At 43.8% G+C, this 19804-nt stretch overlaps 1 protein-coding gene across 1 annotated transcript in view; it reads left to right on the top strand.

Moving 5' to 3' along the window:
- The window catches only part of LOC1272988 (acetylcholine receptor subunit alpha-like 2), a 54141-nt gene that overhangs the window by 10162 nt on the left and 24175 nt on the right, over window positions 1–19804 (top strand). The window contains exons 3-4 of the mRNA XM_311921.4: window positions 1024–1133; window positions 10818–10998. Of these exons, the coding sequence (XP_311921.3) occupies window positions 1024–1133; window positions 10818–10998 (291 nt within the window). The remainder of the gene's footprint in view (window positions 1–1023; window positions 1134–10817; window positions 10999–19804) is intronic.

Genomic DNA, 19804 nt, shown 5'->3' with positions numbered 1-19804 from the left:
TGCTGCTTCACAGCCATTGCCGTACCCACGTTATCGTTGCGTTCTACACGATTTGTGCGAAACTGCCAGCACCACAAGGTGACCAAGTGAAAGTACGGCTGGTTGCAAGCAAAACGACACGAACGGTAAAAATAGCCTCAGTCCCAGGGTCCGGTGGTCCGGTGGGTCAGAAACATTGCACGCAGATTACGTCCGAAAGCCGTTGTAGCGGCAACGCATAAAGCGCTTGCAAACAAGCATCGCGGTACGCATGGAACATACATTTCTGTAACACTCGGTACGGTGACAGAAACGACATAGACACGTAATTCCCTCCGACCATGGAGTGTAGTGGGTTTTTTGTTGTTGTTGTTTTGCACTCATTCAATCCTTCGTTCAGCATCCTTTCCGGGTGTCAGAAACATGCCGAGAACCATTAACAGCGGGTGGAGAGTGCTGTGGAGAGTGAACAAAAAACACGGACACAGCCCAAAACTTAAAACGAATCCTACATTTGGTCAAAGTGTTCGCACCACTTCAAGCTGACCTGTAGCTTGCATACGCACACGATAGAAACAGCAAGAACAAAAAAGCAAGGGATACTACAAATCTTCCTGATATGCACTTGACAAGCAGGCCAGATCTCCTACCGGTTGTGATTTCGGTTTCGAGGGCCGTTTCCATCGGTGCCTGACGCTAATGGTTCATCTAGTGCAGGTGTGTTACAAACAGTGTGAAGCTGCGGCCCATCCACTCGCTCAAAAGCACATCTAGCGAACGTCATGTCCGTACAGTATTCATTTGTAACACCTTCCGACTTGTTTCAGTTCCCGTGTGGAAAAGAATAACAACTACGACAACACAACGTGACAGTGCAGTGAATTAACATTGCGACTGAAAGATGCGTTAGTTTTTTTTGTATTTACGTTGAACATGTATGCATTGTTAGTTGTTTTTTTTATTCATTCATTGATAAACTTCTCATATTATCATTTGTTTACGATTTTTGACACCTCATTTCGCTTTCTCTTCCATACTCATTAGGAATGGCAAGATCATAAATTCAAATGGGATCCCGCTGAGTACGGTGGTGTCACCGAGCTGTACGTGCCTTCCGAACACATTTGGCTGCCGGACATTGTACTTTACAACAAGTAAGTAACGGAAACGTCCACAACTAAGGGTTGATAATCATAGTAGGATGATATATAGACAGCCGGTCTCATGGTACAGTCGTCAACTCGTACGACTAAACAACATGCCCGTCATGGGTTCAAGCCCCAAATAGACCGTGCCATACGTAGGACTGACTATCCTGCTGTGGGGGGTAATCCAAAAAGTCATTGAAAGCCAGCCCCACAAATGGTGCAGGCAGGCCTTGACCGACAACGGTTGTTGGAGCCATAAGAAAAAGAAGAAGAATATATAGATAAGACATAAAAAAAATCCACCTAAAATTTTATTTTCTGAATAGATTTTTACAGTCTTTCGCTTAATGCTTTGAATGTTAAATGGTTTTGAAGGTGTCCTACACTTGTTTACTAGTGTTTAAAAAAATAAACAAAATATTTGCAATAGTGCCAAAAGTGCCACATTGGAGCGTGTATAACAACAACCCTGATGAACCAATAAAAAAAAATTGGAAAAGGGGTTTTTACATTTACTTTTATAAAATTCAAAAAAAAAATTATCTATATTTTGTTACCATTCTAGCATGGTAATAAAAGGCCATTAGTTTACCTTTCTTTTTAATTCTTTTGGTATTTTTGAGCTTTAGTTTTCAACCTCCTGGCTCCAAGTGGTTCCTTCTTATTTATTTGAAACATAAATTTAAAGAACCATTGAGATTAATTGTTGCCTCAGCTTCCAAACCTTATTCTATTTTTCGGGATCTGCATTTTCTCATGCATTTTCTTGGTCACACACTTTGCTTTTTGGATACCTGTGCACCAGACTTCTTCTTCTTTGGCACAACAACTGCTGTCGGTCAAGGCCTGTCTGTACTCCACTAGTGAGCTTGGGTTTCAGTGACTTATTTGTTACCATAGCAGGATTGTCAGTCCTACGTCAGTCCGGAGGCTCGGTCAATTCGTAGGGTATAACGACCCCAGTTCAGGTCAAAAATGACCAAATTTAGATTAAGGAGATAACGATCCTCTTCATCTAAATTTGTTCATTTTTTACCTAAACGGTAAACGGTGCGGTCGTTATAAACGCTAAAATACGGTATATGATAACGTGTTAATATCCCTGTAACATAGAAATGGAGGCGCCTAGTACCTGACGGCAAAGCAATTTTGTTCACACGATACTTCGCACATTTATTTTACAGTTGTGATTATTGCATATCATAAAATAAAAATCAATACATTCACTTGTTTTTAAAGGCCAAATTTAAGCTATTTGATTTTTTGTGTAATACAATGTAAGAATTTTATACCGTAATCCCCATTCAACGTCCCCATTGCGTGCGCTTGATTTGTGTACTGACGTTTTTTTCTCCCTGTTCTTCCCCACCACTGACTCCCATTGTGTGGTTTGAATGAACAAAATAACGTGGGCGTATGCTAATAACGCATTGTCATGCTGAACTCAACATGTTGCGCCCCAACATTGTAGTAGCCTTAGCGGTTGCTCGTGCAAAATGGAACTTCCCTGGCCGCGTACTACCATGACGCATAAGTATCATCTGTAGCAAACGTTCATCAAACCAGCGGGATGGTAGTGATGTTATGAGCCAGCCCCCCCATATCCTTCCTGAGTGTGGAGGCGAAGCGGTACACCTAAATCGCCCATGTAGTCCTAACGTTAATGATGCTCATCTATCGAAGCAGTTTGCCCAAATGGCTTTGCATTATTTTGTTGAAATCATGACAAAGTCGCTACGAGTTCATGAAATGGAACTGACTGAACGGTAGCCATCTGCCAACGTGTTACTTAATGAGCCTGTTAGGCTGCTTTGTCCCCCATAGCTTTCCCGTACCCCTTACGACGTGATGGATTGTTTAATTAGGATTAAGGGATATGGACTTTTTGCTGGACTTTGCAGACATAGACTGATTGGTTAATTTGTATGGTTGATGACAAATGTTTCTTACCTTCACTTATTGGGTAGATTTTGTCATTTTTTATGTCATTAAAACTGTCAATGCTGGTACACATTTTGTTGAGTGCTACAACAAGAAAAAAACATAATCAAGTTTCAATCTCACTTCAGCAGAATTTTAGTATTCCGATTGAAAATTGTTTTGACTAATCAATTGGCTTTTATTTGTTCTGTTCTGTGGGTTTGCTTCATTTCAACGATTGCTTGACTTATGAAGATTACGGTGTTTCCTGTTATTGTTATTGTTTTCGTTAATCCTGATTGAGCGGCTGCTGGCTACCCCAAAACGGGTGGGACCTTATGCAAATGAGCGGTCCTAAATTCAATTATAAACGCTCGCACACAGCATCGAAACATAGGGCAAAGTGTTTAATGTGGAGAAAATGTTTACTGCAAACGTTGTCCCTTCGTTTGCTCGATGGAAAGCGTACACACTCAAACACACCGGAACAGACCCATACACGCACACACACACACACACACACCTACACACAGACAACTGTTCCCCAATCCACAGCATGGCAGCTTGCACAAGCGAAACACGTAGTGAAGTAAATTTGACAGTCAAAGTCAAAACTAAATAAAACAGTCAACTTTTTGCGTAATAAATCAACTGTGCGCAACAAAGTCAACAAAGCACATCCCTCCATCTCCGCTGTGCCTGGTGGCAGATGAACTTGTTGGATTGATATTTATGTGCGTATGTGTGTTTGTTCGCGTTCTTTTCCTTTTCACCAGCCCCAACAGACCTTTATGCGCGTGCAAAGAACTTTTTGTAGTTTGCATTTTGTATTTTCAGCTCTGCTCATCTGGAGGTTGTTCCTCGTTTACGTACGGTAGAATGAAATTGAATTAAAACTCGCCTTCCTCTAAAAAAATACTGGTTCAGTTCTTTTTTACTGCAAAAAAAATAGCTTTTCTCTTTTTTTCATGAATTATTACTCACAATTCGGCATGACTTTTTCTTATAAAAATAGGTTGACAATGAGTTGTTCCGATGGTCTGCGTCATACAAGGTATATCATTTAGTGTTCCACATTACATCATTTACTGCTCGACATCATCTGCCCTAAATTTGCGTATATGTGCGTACTAAACCATATTTAAAAAATATATATTAAAAAAAAACATGACCTTGTACAAACTTAGAGTGCGTTTACTTTACTTTTAAATGAAATCATAATAAATCACAGCGAAAGCTTTTTTCGTGAGCCCCACCATTACACATTATTCTTATTATCCTTACCCCAGCTATGATAAGCCACGAATAATATTTCCGCTTTGTGTCACAGGGAAAACGACAGAATCGTAAAAATTCTAATGCTACAGTCTTCATACCGAAAGTTTATGATGTGCTAATATGACGCCACATCGAGGGAGCGAACGTACGAAAAGGCGGGAGAAAGGTTAATTAAAATACACAACTTCGTCGCAAGCGACAGTGGGTCTGCGTGGGTCCTTTTCGGTTTGGGCCGGTTTTATTTATTTTCGCTTCCCGGCCCGGCGAGCGGCGTCTGCCTTATCTAGATCATACCTTTACCCTCGGTAAATTATAATTAACACTTTCACGTTTGACCTGTGTCGCAGAAATCAGAAGAAGTTTTAGTCGCCAGTGTGTCTTCTGTAACAATTCGCTTCGCATACCAGCAAACCAGCAATGGGCTTGTAGTATTGTATGTGGTAGAGCATGCACAATGGACTAGCAGTATGCTTAACAGTTGAACAGACAGACAGCATGCTTAACATTACATATTAAATGTTGTCTTTTAAGTCATTTTGTCAGAGCATCATTCAATATTTCTATTTAAGCAAATTAAATGTATTAAAGATTCGTCCTACTCGACCCTCTACAGGGGTAAAGGTGGGACCATCATTATCATCGTTCAACACATTTATTGATTATGCTTTATTTTTTTATCAATCGTAAATGCAGCCATTTGAGCCGTATACGTGTAGAAACATATAATTTTCCAATAATAAATTCCATTAAAAGCAAGCACAACATGCACGGTTCAAAAGTTCGCAACTGATTAGCGCCAACAAGTCCTTATAGCCGTCGGCATCTATCACCCAACTACCGGCAAGTGTGTTGCGAAGCACGACAACTTTAACAAGTTTAACTAACCGAGACGAACGACGAATGGAAAGGGAAGGTGGAGCCTGGCCAATGGCGTCCCCGGTTGGATGGTTTGTCGTTGGCTTGTTAGATTGCATATCGGACGAACGGATTCTGTTGCTGTCCCATGCAACCGTTGCTGCCTCCAATCGGGCTTTCCAGTCTCCCCTTTGTGACCTCCGATGTCCCTTTGCCGATCATCGAACCGTGTGGAGCATGTGGTCAGGTCAACGGAACCCTCCCCCAGCCTTATAAATCTCGTTCGCCATACACACACACACATGGCAACATCTTCCCGTGTATGCTTCGGTTCCGGTGAATCGTTCGGCGAGCATTAAGTTAATTGCGGGAAAAAGTTTAAATTAGTTTCGAAAACTGTTCATCCAGCTTCGTGCGCATCGGTGCCTTCGCTCAAGGCGCACAGCCGTTTTCTTGCGAGCCATGGTTGCCGTACCGCCGGCAGACGCTTCACAACATCGACTGGCGCACCGCATACGGGTTTTTTGGATATTTTTCTGCACTACACTCTCGATCGTAGGCGAGCATTAGTTTTCGTGTGTGCCACCCGTAAACCGAGCGCCATCATTACCAATCTTGCTAAGTGTATGTTTGTAAGTGTGCGTGTGTTCTGTTACAAACTAGTGCCGGGAGACGAAAAGTGTCAATTAAACGATAGTAACTTAATTCACTTCAAACGGGTTGCCCGGTAATTTTATAGGGTTCGAAAACGGAAGGTTCAAACAAATCAGAATCAAGATTTCCGGGCAGGCCCAGGGTAGATTCAAAGGGCAGACCGGAAAAGTTATCCCGAACAAAAAAAAAAAACAGTACCAAACCACAACGACGGCCTGTCAGAAACATTATGTCAGGCACCACCTAACGTGGCCGTTACATTTGCTCATTTAAATCGAGTGAAGGAGGAGGGATGTCATTCATTTGACGAACTTTTGGCTCCCCTTTTCATCCACCTCCCCAGTTCACTCCGGCACCAATATGTTGCTTCTGGGCAGTGCTTTGGTGCGAAAGAAAATTTAATTTATTTGCTAATGTATGCTAATGGGTGTATTAATGCTGTCGAAACAGAGTTACGCGGAACGACCACGTTGTTGTTTTCCGTCGGCCAGCGCTAAATGGCGGTGTTGTTTTGTTTTGCATTTCATTTGACCCATATCAGACCCGAACGAGCGTACGTAGAGGGTTGAGGCCACGAGCAAAGGCATGAACAGTTAATTAAGGTATTTGATAGTACGATAATTATGACACTGCATTTATTTTAGTAACTGAATAGTTCCTTGCGTTTTTTCTCTCAGTTAATTAAGAGCTTTGAAAGCTTTTACGTTGTATTAGGGAACATTATGTTCACTAGAGTGAGAGTTTTCACATTTAGTATGTTATTTGCTCTTTGCAGTATACCGATAAAAAATGCTTAAAAGTCACAAAAGATACGCGATTTTTGCTCCTATCTTTCAGCATGAGAAGTTTTACCACACTTAGAATCACTCTCAAACCTACCAAAAAGTTTTATTTAAATTTCAAAACCAAATGACAGCAGCTTTCACCACGTAATTCAATCAGAAAATACCTTTCGACAGGAGTTTGTTGCACATTTCTTGTGCCTAGTTGGCTCCCGTAGGCGTAGCAATAGTTTCCCCCCCCCCCCCCCCATCTGCTTATGTCAATCTTTTGCAGACCGATAAGAAAGTTTATATCGGTTTGCCTTCTATTGAATGGATTTCCAAATTGCAATGCAAAGGACAAGGCTGGATATCACTTTTAAAGATTCTTTCGGCAAAACTTTTTCCATTAGCTCGGCGCTTGGTGTATTGGTATTGGAGTATTGGCTGCAAAAATATGTTTTGATTTGTTTGCCAAAGCAATTAAAATCAATTTACAAAAAAAAACCTCAAAGAGTTTTTTCCTCTATACTTTTAAATTCATCCAGCAAACACACAAGTTCTATGTTCAATAGATCTGCAATTTCCGTATGATTCGCTTTTCAATGCAACACAGAACACAGAATTTCAAGCGTTCATACCCATTCAAACTCATTTACCGACGAGTACCCGGGAGAGCTTGTGCATGCAATGCTTTGCATGCGTAGTGATGCATATTAACGCCAAAACATTAATCGTGGAAAAGCCTTTGCAACCCATTGACACAGCCTTCCTGGTATTTGGCGATTTTCATTTCCTTTGCAAACAAATTTCTGCTCCACTCAAGTAGGGTACATGAATGGAGTATGAATAGAAGAAAATGTTCCATGTTGTCGAAAATAAAAAAAAAAAAAAATAAAAAAAAAACATGCACACACAAACAAACACACACAAACTATGAAATTCCACACCAATGCTTATGTTTGCGCCACGTTTCCTGTGCTGGAGCAGCCCCGCATTTATCGGATCAACATCGGAGAGGACTAAGCCTAAAAAACCAGACCGCCCGGAAGCGGCATATAATTTATCACTATCGATTATACCCACTACACGCTGCAGGAACCAATCATCCCTTTCCCAGCATGCCTCCAGCCTGTGTCCTGTGCGCCTGCCGAAAACCTTTTTCATGATCTTCATTTACAAATGGAATGAAACCGACCAACACCACATGGGACGGGCTCAGCAGGATCAAACGCATCCAGAGCGCCAGAGCAAATATCGTTTACAGAAACAAGCGCACACACACACATGTAGTGCCTGTAACGCAGTGAACTATGACTCACAAACGTATGTTCAGCCCTCCCCACTTCCCACACTTCGTTTCTGTGCAGGTTTCTTTTTCGTTGCATTTTATCCCGAACGTTACATGATTTCAATCCTTCAGTGCGATAAAGTGTGTGCGCAAAGATCGTGATTTATTTTGCTCCCAATCACCGACACCCCCCCCCTCCCCCCCCGTTGCTTTCTGCTTAGCTTCGGTACGTAGCGAAGGGTTTCATTGGTTTGATGTGCAAATCGATTTATTGCCGATTTGAAAGCAAACAGATTTGCATTCATCTGCCGTCACACATCATTGCTAAAAGGGACCAAAAGCGGGGGATAGCTCGACAAAAACACGACACCATTTCATTCGTCACCGTTGAACGGGAATTGATATATTTTGTCACCAAATTAATTTATGTATGGAATGCTAATCAACTGTAATAAATATGCAAGCAAAACCTGTCCTCCCCCTCCGAACTTCAGACCCACGCGCTGATTTTCGCCCCATCCTGTGGCAATCCGTTTCATTAATCACATGGCAAAAGTAAGCAAACACAGCTTCGCTCGATTCAGCTTTGAGCGTAAGCGTGTGAACAGTGGTGGTAGGAAGGCAACTCATTAATTCAGTTCAATCGCCTTCTAGTGCAGTTCGGAGAGAACGGATGAGAAACACAGCAGCAAAGGCACGTGGGTAAAAAGGAAATTTATTTCCGTCCCAGTGGCAGCTTGGAAGTGTCATTAAAGAGTTAATTAATGCATTTGAAGATGCGTTCAACACGAAAGTTCAGTAGCCTGCTTTGAGTTCCGTCCGCGGGCGATGCTATAAAACTGATCGAAAAAGAGATAATTGGCTTTAAAGTAAGATGAAAATAACGAAAAAATAGAGCATACAAATGTACACATTTACATGACTTTACCTTCCGTCGGCCTGTATGAGGTTATTCCTCCTTATTCCGCCTGAAAGCTTATCACACTATTCCAGCTTCCGATCTCCCGTTCTTACTTTCCCAGGCTGTACCTAATTCCATTGCACAAAGAGGTTATGTTTGCAATGGCCCGTAAGCCGTCCTTATACTCAAGGGCGCACGTTTCCCATCACGAATGAATGAGCGTCCATTTGTAGGAGAATTAACAGCCTGTCGGAGTGCCGACACGACGATCTTTTCCCGCGCTGTATATGCACACCATATGTGCCTTTATTTCTCCTTCCACCGCCTGTCGAATCGTAGTGCATAAAAGTCAGAATCACACATAATTTCATCGCTTAATGTGCGACACAATAGCACCATGGCTACGGGGAGGAGTGTTTCCAATCAACAAATGGCAATTCCATTCGGGACCGACAACAGTTAAGGCCTGCCTGCCGGGCTTAACAAGCGGGTTAAGCAAAACGAGAGTTTAATACTTTCATTTCATTCGCAGCCATTTGATATGCCGTAATTATATTAATCGGGGCTTTTTTTTCCTTTCGTTCTCATCGTTGGCCTTGGCTGGTGTGCTTCCCGTTGCATAATCGATGCACACAAGAAACGGATGCTTTCGATTAAAACGTCATTAAAAACCGGGCAGCGTTTGGCAAAACGATGTGCGAATAATTTAATATGATAAACCCTTGAGAGTTTAATGACACTGCTGCGTGGTGGCAGTGCGATGGCAAGCGCTATCGATGCTCATCAGTCTTTTAATCGTGTTAAGACCCATTTAAATAAATGTATCTATCTTCGGAAATGTATTGGCTTTAATCATTTAATTTTCGTTTCAATCAAAGCAAAACAATCAAACTCTGACGCCTATTCCCACTTGTCTGACGACAAACCAGCATTAGTGTACTTCTTCTTTTTCTTTGGCTCAACAACCGATGTCGGTCAAGGCCTGCCTGTACCCACTTGTGGGCTTGGCTTTCAGTGACTAATTGATTCCCCCCATAGCAGGATAGTCAATCCTACGTATGGCGGCGCGGTCTATTTGGGGCTTGAACCCATGACGGGCATGTTGTTAAGTCGTACGAGTTGACGACTGTACTACGAGACCGGCATTAGTGTACAAACGAACACAATTCCTATTTCCCTCGCTTGCCACCATTAAAGCCGCTCGAGTATAATCTTACACCAACTTAGTCGGTGGAAGTTAGTGCTGTCGATTACAGGGTTGATAGATGTTTGGTTCGTTACAACGATTTTTTAGTGTAGTTCCATTGGACGTCAATAAAATTAAACCAAAAAGTTCTGGGAAATGCTCAAAAATCGACTGAACGCACCAAAAATTACGCGATGCAATCAATAGTTTTCGGGAAAAAAACCTTGCAAACCCTGTATCTCTGCATAGTAAAATTCACGCACCGGACTGTCTAAAAAATGCAGGCTTTTCGGGTCATCAGCAAAACCATACCGAGTACAGTGCCATGCATTCAGGTTGAACGAAACGACCCAAGAGTGCATGCGAGTTTCATGGGGGGGGGGGGGGGGAATGCTTCTTCTCCAGTGACCGGTTGTGTAGCAGTATGCGAATGTGTCGCACAATGGACATTTATTGCCGCGTGTAGATTATTGATTGAGGGTAAGAGGTACGGTAGATACGAGTTTTTGACAGTTTTTTTTTCTTTCGCCCGTTTTTTCATCCTTCCATATGGTGTTAGGTTTTTGTGTACTTATCGCTACCACTGCCACTGGGTTGGTCAGTTTTTAGTCGATTCCTCCTTTTGGTGCACTTTGCGCCGTCGATTGTTTATGTGTTTGCCAGTATCAGCCCTTGTTCCATTATCCGCCTTTTTCATGCTAGCGCTGTAGCGGGCAACTGCCGTCAGTGGCTGTAGATGGAAGCGAAAAGAATGACGTGAATGTGCTGTTGTTGTTGTTGTTTTATAATTCCTGTTATCTCGTTATTTTTTTTTCTTCTATTTTCCTTCCACACACACACCCAGCGCTGATGGAGAGTACGTGGTAACAACGCTCACGAAAGCCATCCTGCATTACACCGGAAAGGTCATCTGGACACCGCCCGCCATTTTCAAATCATCGTGCGAGATCGATGTTCGATACTTTCCGTTCGATCAGCAGACGTGCTTCATGAAGTTCGGCTCGTGGACGTACGACGGCAACCAGGTAAGTGACTAATCTGCCAAAATGTTGGGCGGCTAGGGCTTAAAAGTTTCGTTCACAATCGTGCGAGAATGTACTTGCTTCTTTCCATATACTTTCACGGGCTTTGTGAGGACCCACAACGATAAGTCTCCCAAACTGCTAGCGAGCACGTGTAACAAGTGAAGATCCTAATCGGAACTGTCAGTTTAATTATGGTTTCCATATTTAATGCCCTAATCCACTGTGACCAAACAAACAAAAACTAATGTGAAATGAAAAGAGAGTGACATGATGGATAACAACCATCGGATGCACGGAGCCAGTTAAAGCTTTCGTTGGTCGGGGTTTGCTTTACGAACGAAGCTTAAGCAGCACATTCATTATGCAGTTTTCGTTTGCTGTTATGCTTTTGTTCTGGACAGCTCATGCAAGACGCAAGATCGGCTGGGATGTTTAAATTGTGTTGTTAAGATTGTGTTTCAGATGGCAATACAATGACGGCAGAAATTATCTCTTTTACTTAAGAAAATGAATCGAATGTGCAATCGGCTTTCTTGGGGAGGTTGACTCAAAAAGTGATTCAAAAGATAAGCAAGCAAACTCTTCCTACAAGCCAAACGATTGTATCCATTACCGAAATTTGCCTATCAATTGCCTCGCCCCAGTACCAAGCCGAATGATTATTTCTCCATTTCGACAGCGTTGAGTAGCGAAATAAAAACACCCAACAGAAGCGTGCGAAACAAACTTTCTCGCAGTAATCCATACTGAAAAAAAAACAGTATGCCTCCACCCTTCTTAACAGTAACCAGCAGCTGTCCTAATCCATAAACTTTGCCTCCTGATAGAAACATTTCCCCCATTCATACCTCGATCGTTTCGCGCTGACTGGCCGGCCTCAGCCTACCAGCAAAACAGTGCTGGCAGATGAAAGCGATGCGATAAAAGTGATAGCAAGAAAACATAAGCAGCATCAGCACAAAGAAGAAAAAAGCACACACAAAAAAAGCTGACGATGACGATGATGAACTAGGTCGCTGTCAACGAGCCAATGAGTTTTGTCAGGGGACATTTCCGTTCCTCCTCAGCGTTGGCTTGATGGATGGTACGAAAGTTAGCGACCGGGGAAACGCCCAGTCTCTCCGGCCAAAAGGGGAGAGTGTGAAAATGGAGCGTGGTCGTTCCAGGACGCCTGTTTAAGCCCTTCGCCGCGGCACATAATTTGTCCGTCGAGCTGCCCGCGCTGCGGACCTGGCAAAAAGGTTATTTTAGCATTTGCTTACACTCTTCCCTGCCCAGCCGTGCCCAGTTTTGGTTGTACGCTTCTACCCATTTCCAGGCAGGCAGGAGATTGATTTTTTGTTGTTGCTGTGTTGTTGCGCTCACTTTTCTTAGCCGTGTGTTTTTTTGTTTGTTGTAAAGTTCCCTCGCGCGCGCGTTCGCACCGCCACGTGCGCCCGGATGTGCCTGCGGGCCAAAGTGCGGGATGGAAAATTAATAACGGTGCTAAAAGCAAAAATAAACTTCTTATTTTGTCAAACAATCATCGCACTCTGTAGCGAAGTGGAACGGAAAAGTTGATCTCCCTGGTGGCGGGAATATTGACAAGCTGCTTTTGCTGCTGCTGCTGCTGCTGTTGCTGCTTGTTGGCAGTTAATTTTCTTCGCCAACCAAGCGAACCAACACCACACCGCACGTTCCATTAGAGCGCGAAGGAAGTATTCCCCTCCCCCTCCCCCTCCTACTGCTCCAGGATGTTGGCCAGAAGTTGCTGAAGCTCGATGAATGGTTGAATTGATTGGTGAAATGATTGCGATGAGCGAGCAATCGATTTGTACACCGGGCAGAGTGCAAACGGAGCGCTCACCATTAACCATCAGGCAGCTGTGAGTTCTTGGGCGATCGGCGGTAGCGGTGCCCCTCCCGGGTGGCCGTTTGCCTTCCAGTTAAAAGCACAAGCATCCCCGTGAAAGTGTTTTCCGCCCGTACCCTTGCGTCGCTGCAAACCCCCGCCGCACGGCCCGCTGGTAATGTGCGTCTTCGGCTTTTCTGTGGCTACGGAATGAAAATATTTGCCATTTCCCATTCCGTTCGATTTTCCCTTCCGTGAGCGCAGCAACCGCAGCCACCGCTTCCGCCGGCTTCTGGTGCCTTTTATCCTTTTGCGCTTAACACACTGGCAAACGAAGCGGTGGCTGCGTGTTTTGTGCTCCTGGCACCAGAACAACCCGGTCCGTGGGGTTGCCTCGAACACATCGTATGGCCAAACTCGTAAGGTTAAAAGGCTTTTGACGTACACACAAAACAGGGTGACAAATGAGGACATTGTGCGGGAACTTGGCGGTGCTGGGCGTTGATTTGATTCAACGTCTGTTCGACGCAACACAACAACAAACAGACATAATTCGGGACGGTGTGTATACATAGGCGTGTGTGGTGCGGCGCGCAATGTTTCGCTGGTTGAATGTGAATTGCTTCAAATGTCAAGTTTGTTTTTCTACCAGGTTTCGTGGCACCATATTCATATGGATTTGTGCTGCTGTCAAAGTTATTCCACTCCAGTGTGTGGCGCAGCTTCCCTTCGAGCGCTTGTCGGCGTGTTATCGATTGAGCATTGAGCAATTTCGGCCGAAAGCGCTTTAGAAGCAATTACGTTGGAATTGTGCAGCGAGGAATAGGATTTGACTTTTTTATTAATGTTAATGTTTTGAAATCTTAAGTGTAAAAAATGGTTATATCGATTTTCTGAACAACGTGGAAATTAACGATACCAGTTGGTATTTTTGTCATAAGGTGTTTGACATTTGGCAGCAGACATTTTACTCACACTGCTAATAATTAAATTTAATACAAATTCACTTATCAAACATCTAATAACATTTAAAAGCGACTGAAATATCAAATAAAATATCAAACAGCACTGTTATTCATCGTTAAAAGTGTTGTTGGGTAAAGCATTCGATTTTATTACATTTACAAGTGTTGTACCTTCCCCTCGGCTACATGTAACCGATAAAAGAACCGAAAGAAATATACAACAAATTTGCTCCGATCCGCTGCGGCCCGTTTTCAGGTGGGCAATTTCGTTCAAATATGAAATAAATACCTTTCAAGTGTGAAAGACAAAATTGACCAGTCACCTGAACAGAAAGCCATTTCAAGTAGCATCGCTAGCCCGCCAGCCAACGACGGTTAAAAAGGGAAAAGATGAGTATTTTCCACGTACTTTTTTTTATTTAATTTTTTCATTCATCTTCCATTTGGCCAGTGGAACGGGACGGCAACACTCAGCAACAAAGGCAAGGACATTCAACCATCACGCTACGCGGTTGGCGTTCGGTGGCGAATGAGACAAATTGACGAAAATATGATTTTTATGCTGCTTCCGTTTACCTTCGCCTTCCCTGAACATTGCACGATAGTGGCAACGGGGAAGGGGGAAGGGGGGAGGGGAGGCGAGGAGAGGACACCTCATAAAAATGGAACCAAAAGACGGGGTATCGTAAAACGATGCTAGACGATAAAGAAAACCACCTCCCAGTCACCGCGTCAAGTCAGAAATGCCCGAGTGGCAGAAAAAGTGTTTCCCGGTTGAGTTCTATTGATGGGACCAACAAAAAAAAAACAAAACAAAACTTTGCAACCTTTTCTTGGCGGCAGCCCCAAGGAACACCAGCTCGCCAGCGTCGAGTTGTTTCTGTTTGAAGCTTTTATTTTTTTTTCTTTACGTTTACCACCACTTGCTTTGCAGGCTACTTTTTCAACAACAATTTTGTCCTTTCTCCGTCGCGTGCTTGTTTTATGTATTTTAATTTTGTTCGCTTTCGTCACTTGTCCCACCCTTGGGGGGGCGGGAGTTGGCAATAAAAGTGGTGTACCCGGAACCGTAGTGAAAATGTATCATCGACAATGCCAACTGACTTTGGGGTAGTGTAGGAGGGTAATGTCTTCTTCTGCAAGCAAAAGCAAACGCAAAAAATGCTTAAAAAATGCACGATCGCAAGCTTACGGCATCGCGTAGGAAGTGCTTTTATTTTCACCCGATCGCATCCAGCGCCAGGGTCGGTTACGCGAGGGTTTGTTTTTTGCGCAATAAATGCGCACACCATACCGCCATTAGCATAACCGCCCGCATCGTCGGTTGATCGTAATGGATGAGAAAAGTGGATTTGTTGGTTGGTGTGTGTGTGTGTGCCGCTGTCGGTACTTTGCAGTGCAGATTCAAATCAATTTCGCTGTAAGGTAAGGGGATATAAAACATAATTCCCGGTGAAATGTAAATCAATTCACATACCGTGAATTTCCATACCCGCCGGTTAGGTGAAACCGTGCGTTTCACATAGCATTGAAACTGAAATGTTAATGTACCTGACAAAAAGGGTTTGATAGGTAAATCGTTCAACTGTTATATAGTGTAACAGTGTTGTATGGTGCTGTTGCAAAGAAATGAAAAATACATTGAAAAAAAAACGCCCAATGTTCAAGCCCTTGCACCATAATGAAACTTCTGTAATACTGTCATAATTTGGAACAAAGACCAAATAAAATTAACAAAACATTCAAAACCTCCAACGTTTAACCTAAAGAGTATACAAACAGGATTGAGATGAGTCATGCGTGAGGGCATGTTTTAAAGTTCTTCCGTAGATTTTTATCAATGCCTCCTCAGTTTTCGCGACAAAATTTTTAAAGTAGAGCTTTTGCATCATGTTGGTCCAGAAATTCTCAATAGGGCGCAGCTGAGGAATGATGGACCGGTTCGCTGACTAGGTTGTCACATCGAACTTTAGCTGTACCGTGCCCGAAAAAAATCACTGTGAGTGTCATTTAGCTTCCTTTGGCACCTCAAATTGCACGGGGTCGTTGGCCATTCGAAACCGAGCTTTCTAATGGTGCTAGGCAGTGCTGCAAAATGTCACTGTAAAAGTCATAAAAAAATTTGACTGAAACAAAATCCATATCAACGTCACGTACTCAATTGTGATAATCAGAGGTGATACTCAGAACGGTTGGTGTGACCAATACATGCTCATGACATGTTTGCGAGCATCGCTTGGTCAGTCACCATGTCACGACTTTTTTTTTGCTGTGATCAGTTTTGCAAAATGTCACTGACATAGTCATGATAAATTCCGGCTGAAACAAAATCATCTTAGCGTCACGAGCTCTTCTGTAATGATCAGAGGCGAGCCTCAAACAGTTGGTGCGACCATCACATGCTTGGTGACATTGTGTGCAACCAACTCTTGGTCAGTCACTTGGTCGCGACATTTTCAGTCGGTGATCATCGCGAAAACAGATAGAGGGAGAAAGCATGCTCATTTTGTTGCTAGAGCCTACGCGCCAAGTATATTCCAAGAATGTCGCGATAATCACCGACAACAATGTCGTGACCAAGTGAGTGAACCAAAAGTTGGGTGCTAAACTAAATGTCACCAAGCATGTGATTGATTCTTCAACTGTTTGAGTATAGTCACTGATCATCTCAGTTGTGTACGTGATCTGATTTGAGCTTCGTTTCAGTCATGAGTGTTAATGACTGAAACAGTGACATTTGGCAGCATTGTTCACAGCCAGAAAAAAAATCATGATTATGGTTGCGCCGGTATTAAGCTAAGCTTGTCAGTCAGAGTTGGACGCGCGTTGGACTCAAGAATTCACATGTCGTGTTCAGCATGTCATGACGCACTTTTATTGACTACCAGCAATTAGCATCAAGCTACCACGGATATGTTCATTGTTTTCGTTGGTGAAAATCTCGTGATGCTCATGACATTTTGCAGCACTGGTGCTAGGTTAATGTAGATCTGCGGACGGGCGTATATGACATTCGCAAACGGCCGCACGGTGTCCGTTTGCGATGCTATTGGGTGCTGTTCTTTGATCGCGAATGCTTCTGAACGAAGTTGCTTCACTTTTTTAGCCATCACAGTTTGAACACGACTGATACAGGTGTCAAATTTTATTTGCTGAGTAATGGGACACTATTATTGAAGATGTGATTTGTTTCATTAGTACGGGCGATGAAAATCCCTTGTCCATGTTTTAATGCAAAAGTTCTTAAGCATTAATAAATTATTTTGCCAACGTTTAATGACCAGTCAGTTTGTGGCGCATACACATAGGCGTAATGAATATAATTTTAGTAAGCTATATAGCAGAAATTATAGTAAGCTATCTTTATAGGAATAGTTGTGATTGGTAGAAGCGTGTTAGTTTACCACAAGTTTTATGACACTACCGTGTCCATTCGCCTTTTATATTCATTGTGTATGAACTTGTATGTATCATGTAATTAGGCGCAGTGCTCACATCAGGAGTATACTTAACTCAAACAATATGTTCTTGTAATTTTACACAATCGTTACAATATTATTGCTGATAAAAAATGTATGTCTATAGTAGTTTTCCTCCATTTCACAAGACTTTCATCTATCAACAGCTTCACTAAATTCATCTGCCAGCAGTTTTCCGTTTTCATGAGTTAATTATGTTGCTTATCGTGACCAATCGCTTCATGATCGGACCATTACGAAAAGCCGGCTTCATCACAACGAAACAAAAAAAACAAAACACCAAAATGCTACACGGTCCAGTAACACTGTGCATGCTTCCTTAAATACAAACAATGCCTATCGTACAAAAGTTCAACCCCTCTAGCCTCTCCCTCCACCCAAGGATCAATGCTTCAAATTAGCACTGACCGGAACCGGCAGCACAACTATGAAGCAAAGACGGTTGTTTTGGGGCGGTGTTGTGTTCTCTGTTTGCTGTTTTTCGCTATCTTAAATCCGGTTTCATCTGCCGCTTCCCGCTCTGCCGCTGAACAGAACGCCTTCTGCCGACCGGGACCGAGAGTCGCGTTTGCGCTTATCAGGGGGAAAACTCCAGCGTCATAATTTAATAAGTTTCTTTGCGGCACATTAGTTTCCATCCCACCGGGGAGACGTCTGCTGTTGCGGTGCTTAAAACAGCGAATTTAGTTGTGGTTTTACGGGCTTAACTTGTTCTGCGGCATACAAAAAATACCCCGCAACATACACACACACCGACACCAGTGTGATAAGTAAAAAGTTGATGATGGTGTGTAATTTGTACCCAAAATGGTGACCTCTCCACGTTGCTCGCTTCCACTGGTGCTGCCGCCCCGTTGGAGTGGTAAAAGCAATGGTATACTGCCGAGGTTGTAATTTCTCGCGCACATACTCACGTTTTTAGCGGTGGCCCGCTCCCGGCTGCGGACAGTGTTAGTTCTTCAGGGGAAAAAACTGTCCTCGCCGCGCGATTCGCTCCAGTTCACTGGAGTTAAGTACTTTGACCATTTATCGCGCGTATCTGATGATCCGCCTGTTTTGGACTAACTGGCAACTTCAGCCATTCGCGTGGTCCCACAACGGACATGGCAGGGTACTTCATGGTACAGGGGCGCGCCACCGATTCAGCGGCTCTTATCGTGTCACATCTTGCCGTATAGCATATTTTGGCGTATGGTTTTAGTTGCTCGTGTTCGGATGAACTTTTTCCTTGTTTCTCTCCTTGCATTCTCCTTATCTGCTCGCGTGTGCTGGAGTCTTTTGCTGCCTTCACCAAACATCCATCCTAGCGTATCGTTCATCTTGGAGCTTGGGATTTTTTTTTGTTTGCCCTCTTCTACTGCTGCAGTAACCCCCCTCCGGTCGAGAATGTTATCCCTAGAACGCTGCGCAGAGATTGTCTGAGATTGAATGCTGTGCCGGAATGGTCGATGGCGAGGAAAAAAAAATTGGCCACCCATTCGGAGCAAGAACGCACCGAAACCGTGATCCCCAATGCGACGTTCCGTCGGGCTCGATAGTATCACATCGCACGAAGCCTCCCTTTCTGCGCCACGATCAAAGCCTCCGGAATTCCGGAACGCATGAACAGAGAAAGCCGTTGTCCTGCAGGTCGATGCAGCTTCGCGCCCTGGCCCTGGCTGTTTAGAACAACATCCGGAAAGAACAGAACAAAGTACCCAGCCAGTCAGACAGCGAACTCCGTTCGGCTCACTTTTGCATCTTTCCCACCAATTCCGCAATACGTTTGGCAGTGGCAAGGAACAAGCCAACGCCAACGAGGAAGCACAAGAAAGAAACACATCCGTCCGTACAGCTGCCTTCCGTGTCTGCAAAGGGAAACGCGCTTTTGCGCGTGCTTTATGCTGCTCGAACCCTCCGCTCTGTGGCGGCACCAGTGGCGGCAGCATTATTTATGCGTTCGTGTTATCATTAAATTGCATCTTTCCGTGTAATTCAATTCACTGCTGGAGCCACCCGGAACAGCTTCCCACCACCAGACATTCGGTGGGGGGTTTACCGCGTAAAAAGAATCGTCCATAAAAGGAGCTGCCGAAACGAACCGAACGGGGGCGACCTTACACATTGTTACTGCGTCGTCTGTGGGCCACGAACACCGGAAGCACCCGAGCCCGCACTGTCCGAGGAAAAAACGGGAAAATGCTTTGTCTCGGTTTGTCTGCGCGACGAAACCCGTCCAAGCACTCAGGCAGCTGCCCGGGTAGTTCGGTGTGTGCAGTTTTGTGCATGCAAGTAAGTGCTCAAAGTTTGCCAACTCCCAAGGCGACACGTTGCGGCGAAGTACAGAGCGTACACAAGCGTGTAGCAGCACTCTATCGACGTTGACCGGGCTACACCTCGGGCAACATGTAATATGCAAATGGTGCCACATTAGGTATATTGAACTTTTATTGAACAACACAACACAAGGGCACGGGCAGCTGCTCGAAAGATATCGGCAGATACAGTCTTAAATTGAATTTCATCCTCCCGTGCTGCTGCTGCTGCTGCTG

This window comes from Anopheles gambiae, chromosome 2 (genome assembly GCF_943734735.2).
Source record: "Anopheles gambiae chromosome 2, idAnoGambNW_F1_1, whole genome shotgun sequence".
Lineage (NCBI taxonomy): Eukaryota > Metazoa > Arthropoda > Insecta > Diptera > Culicidae > Anopheles > Anopheles gambiae.
Note: the sequence above shows the minus strand (reverse complement) of the source record. Positions and strands in the feature narration are given on the sequence as shown.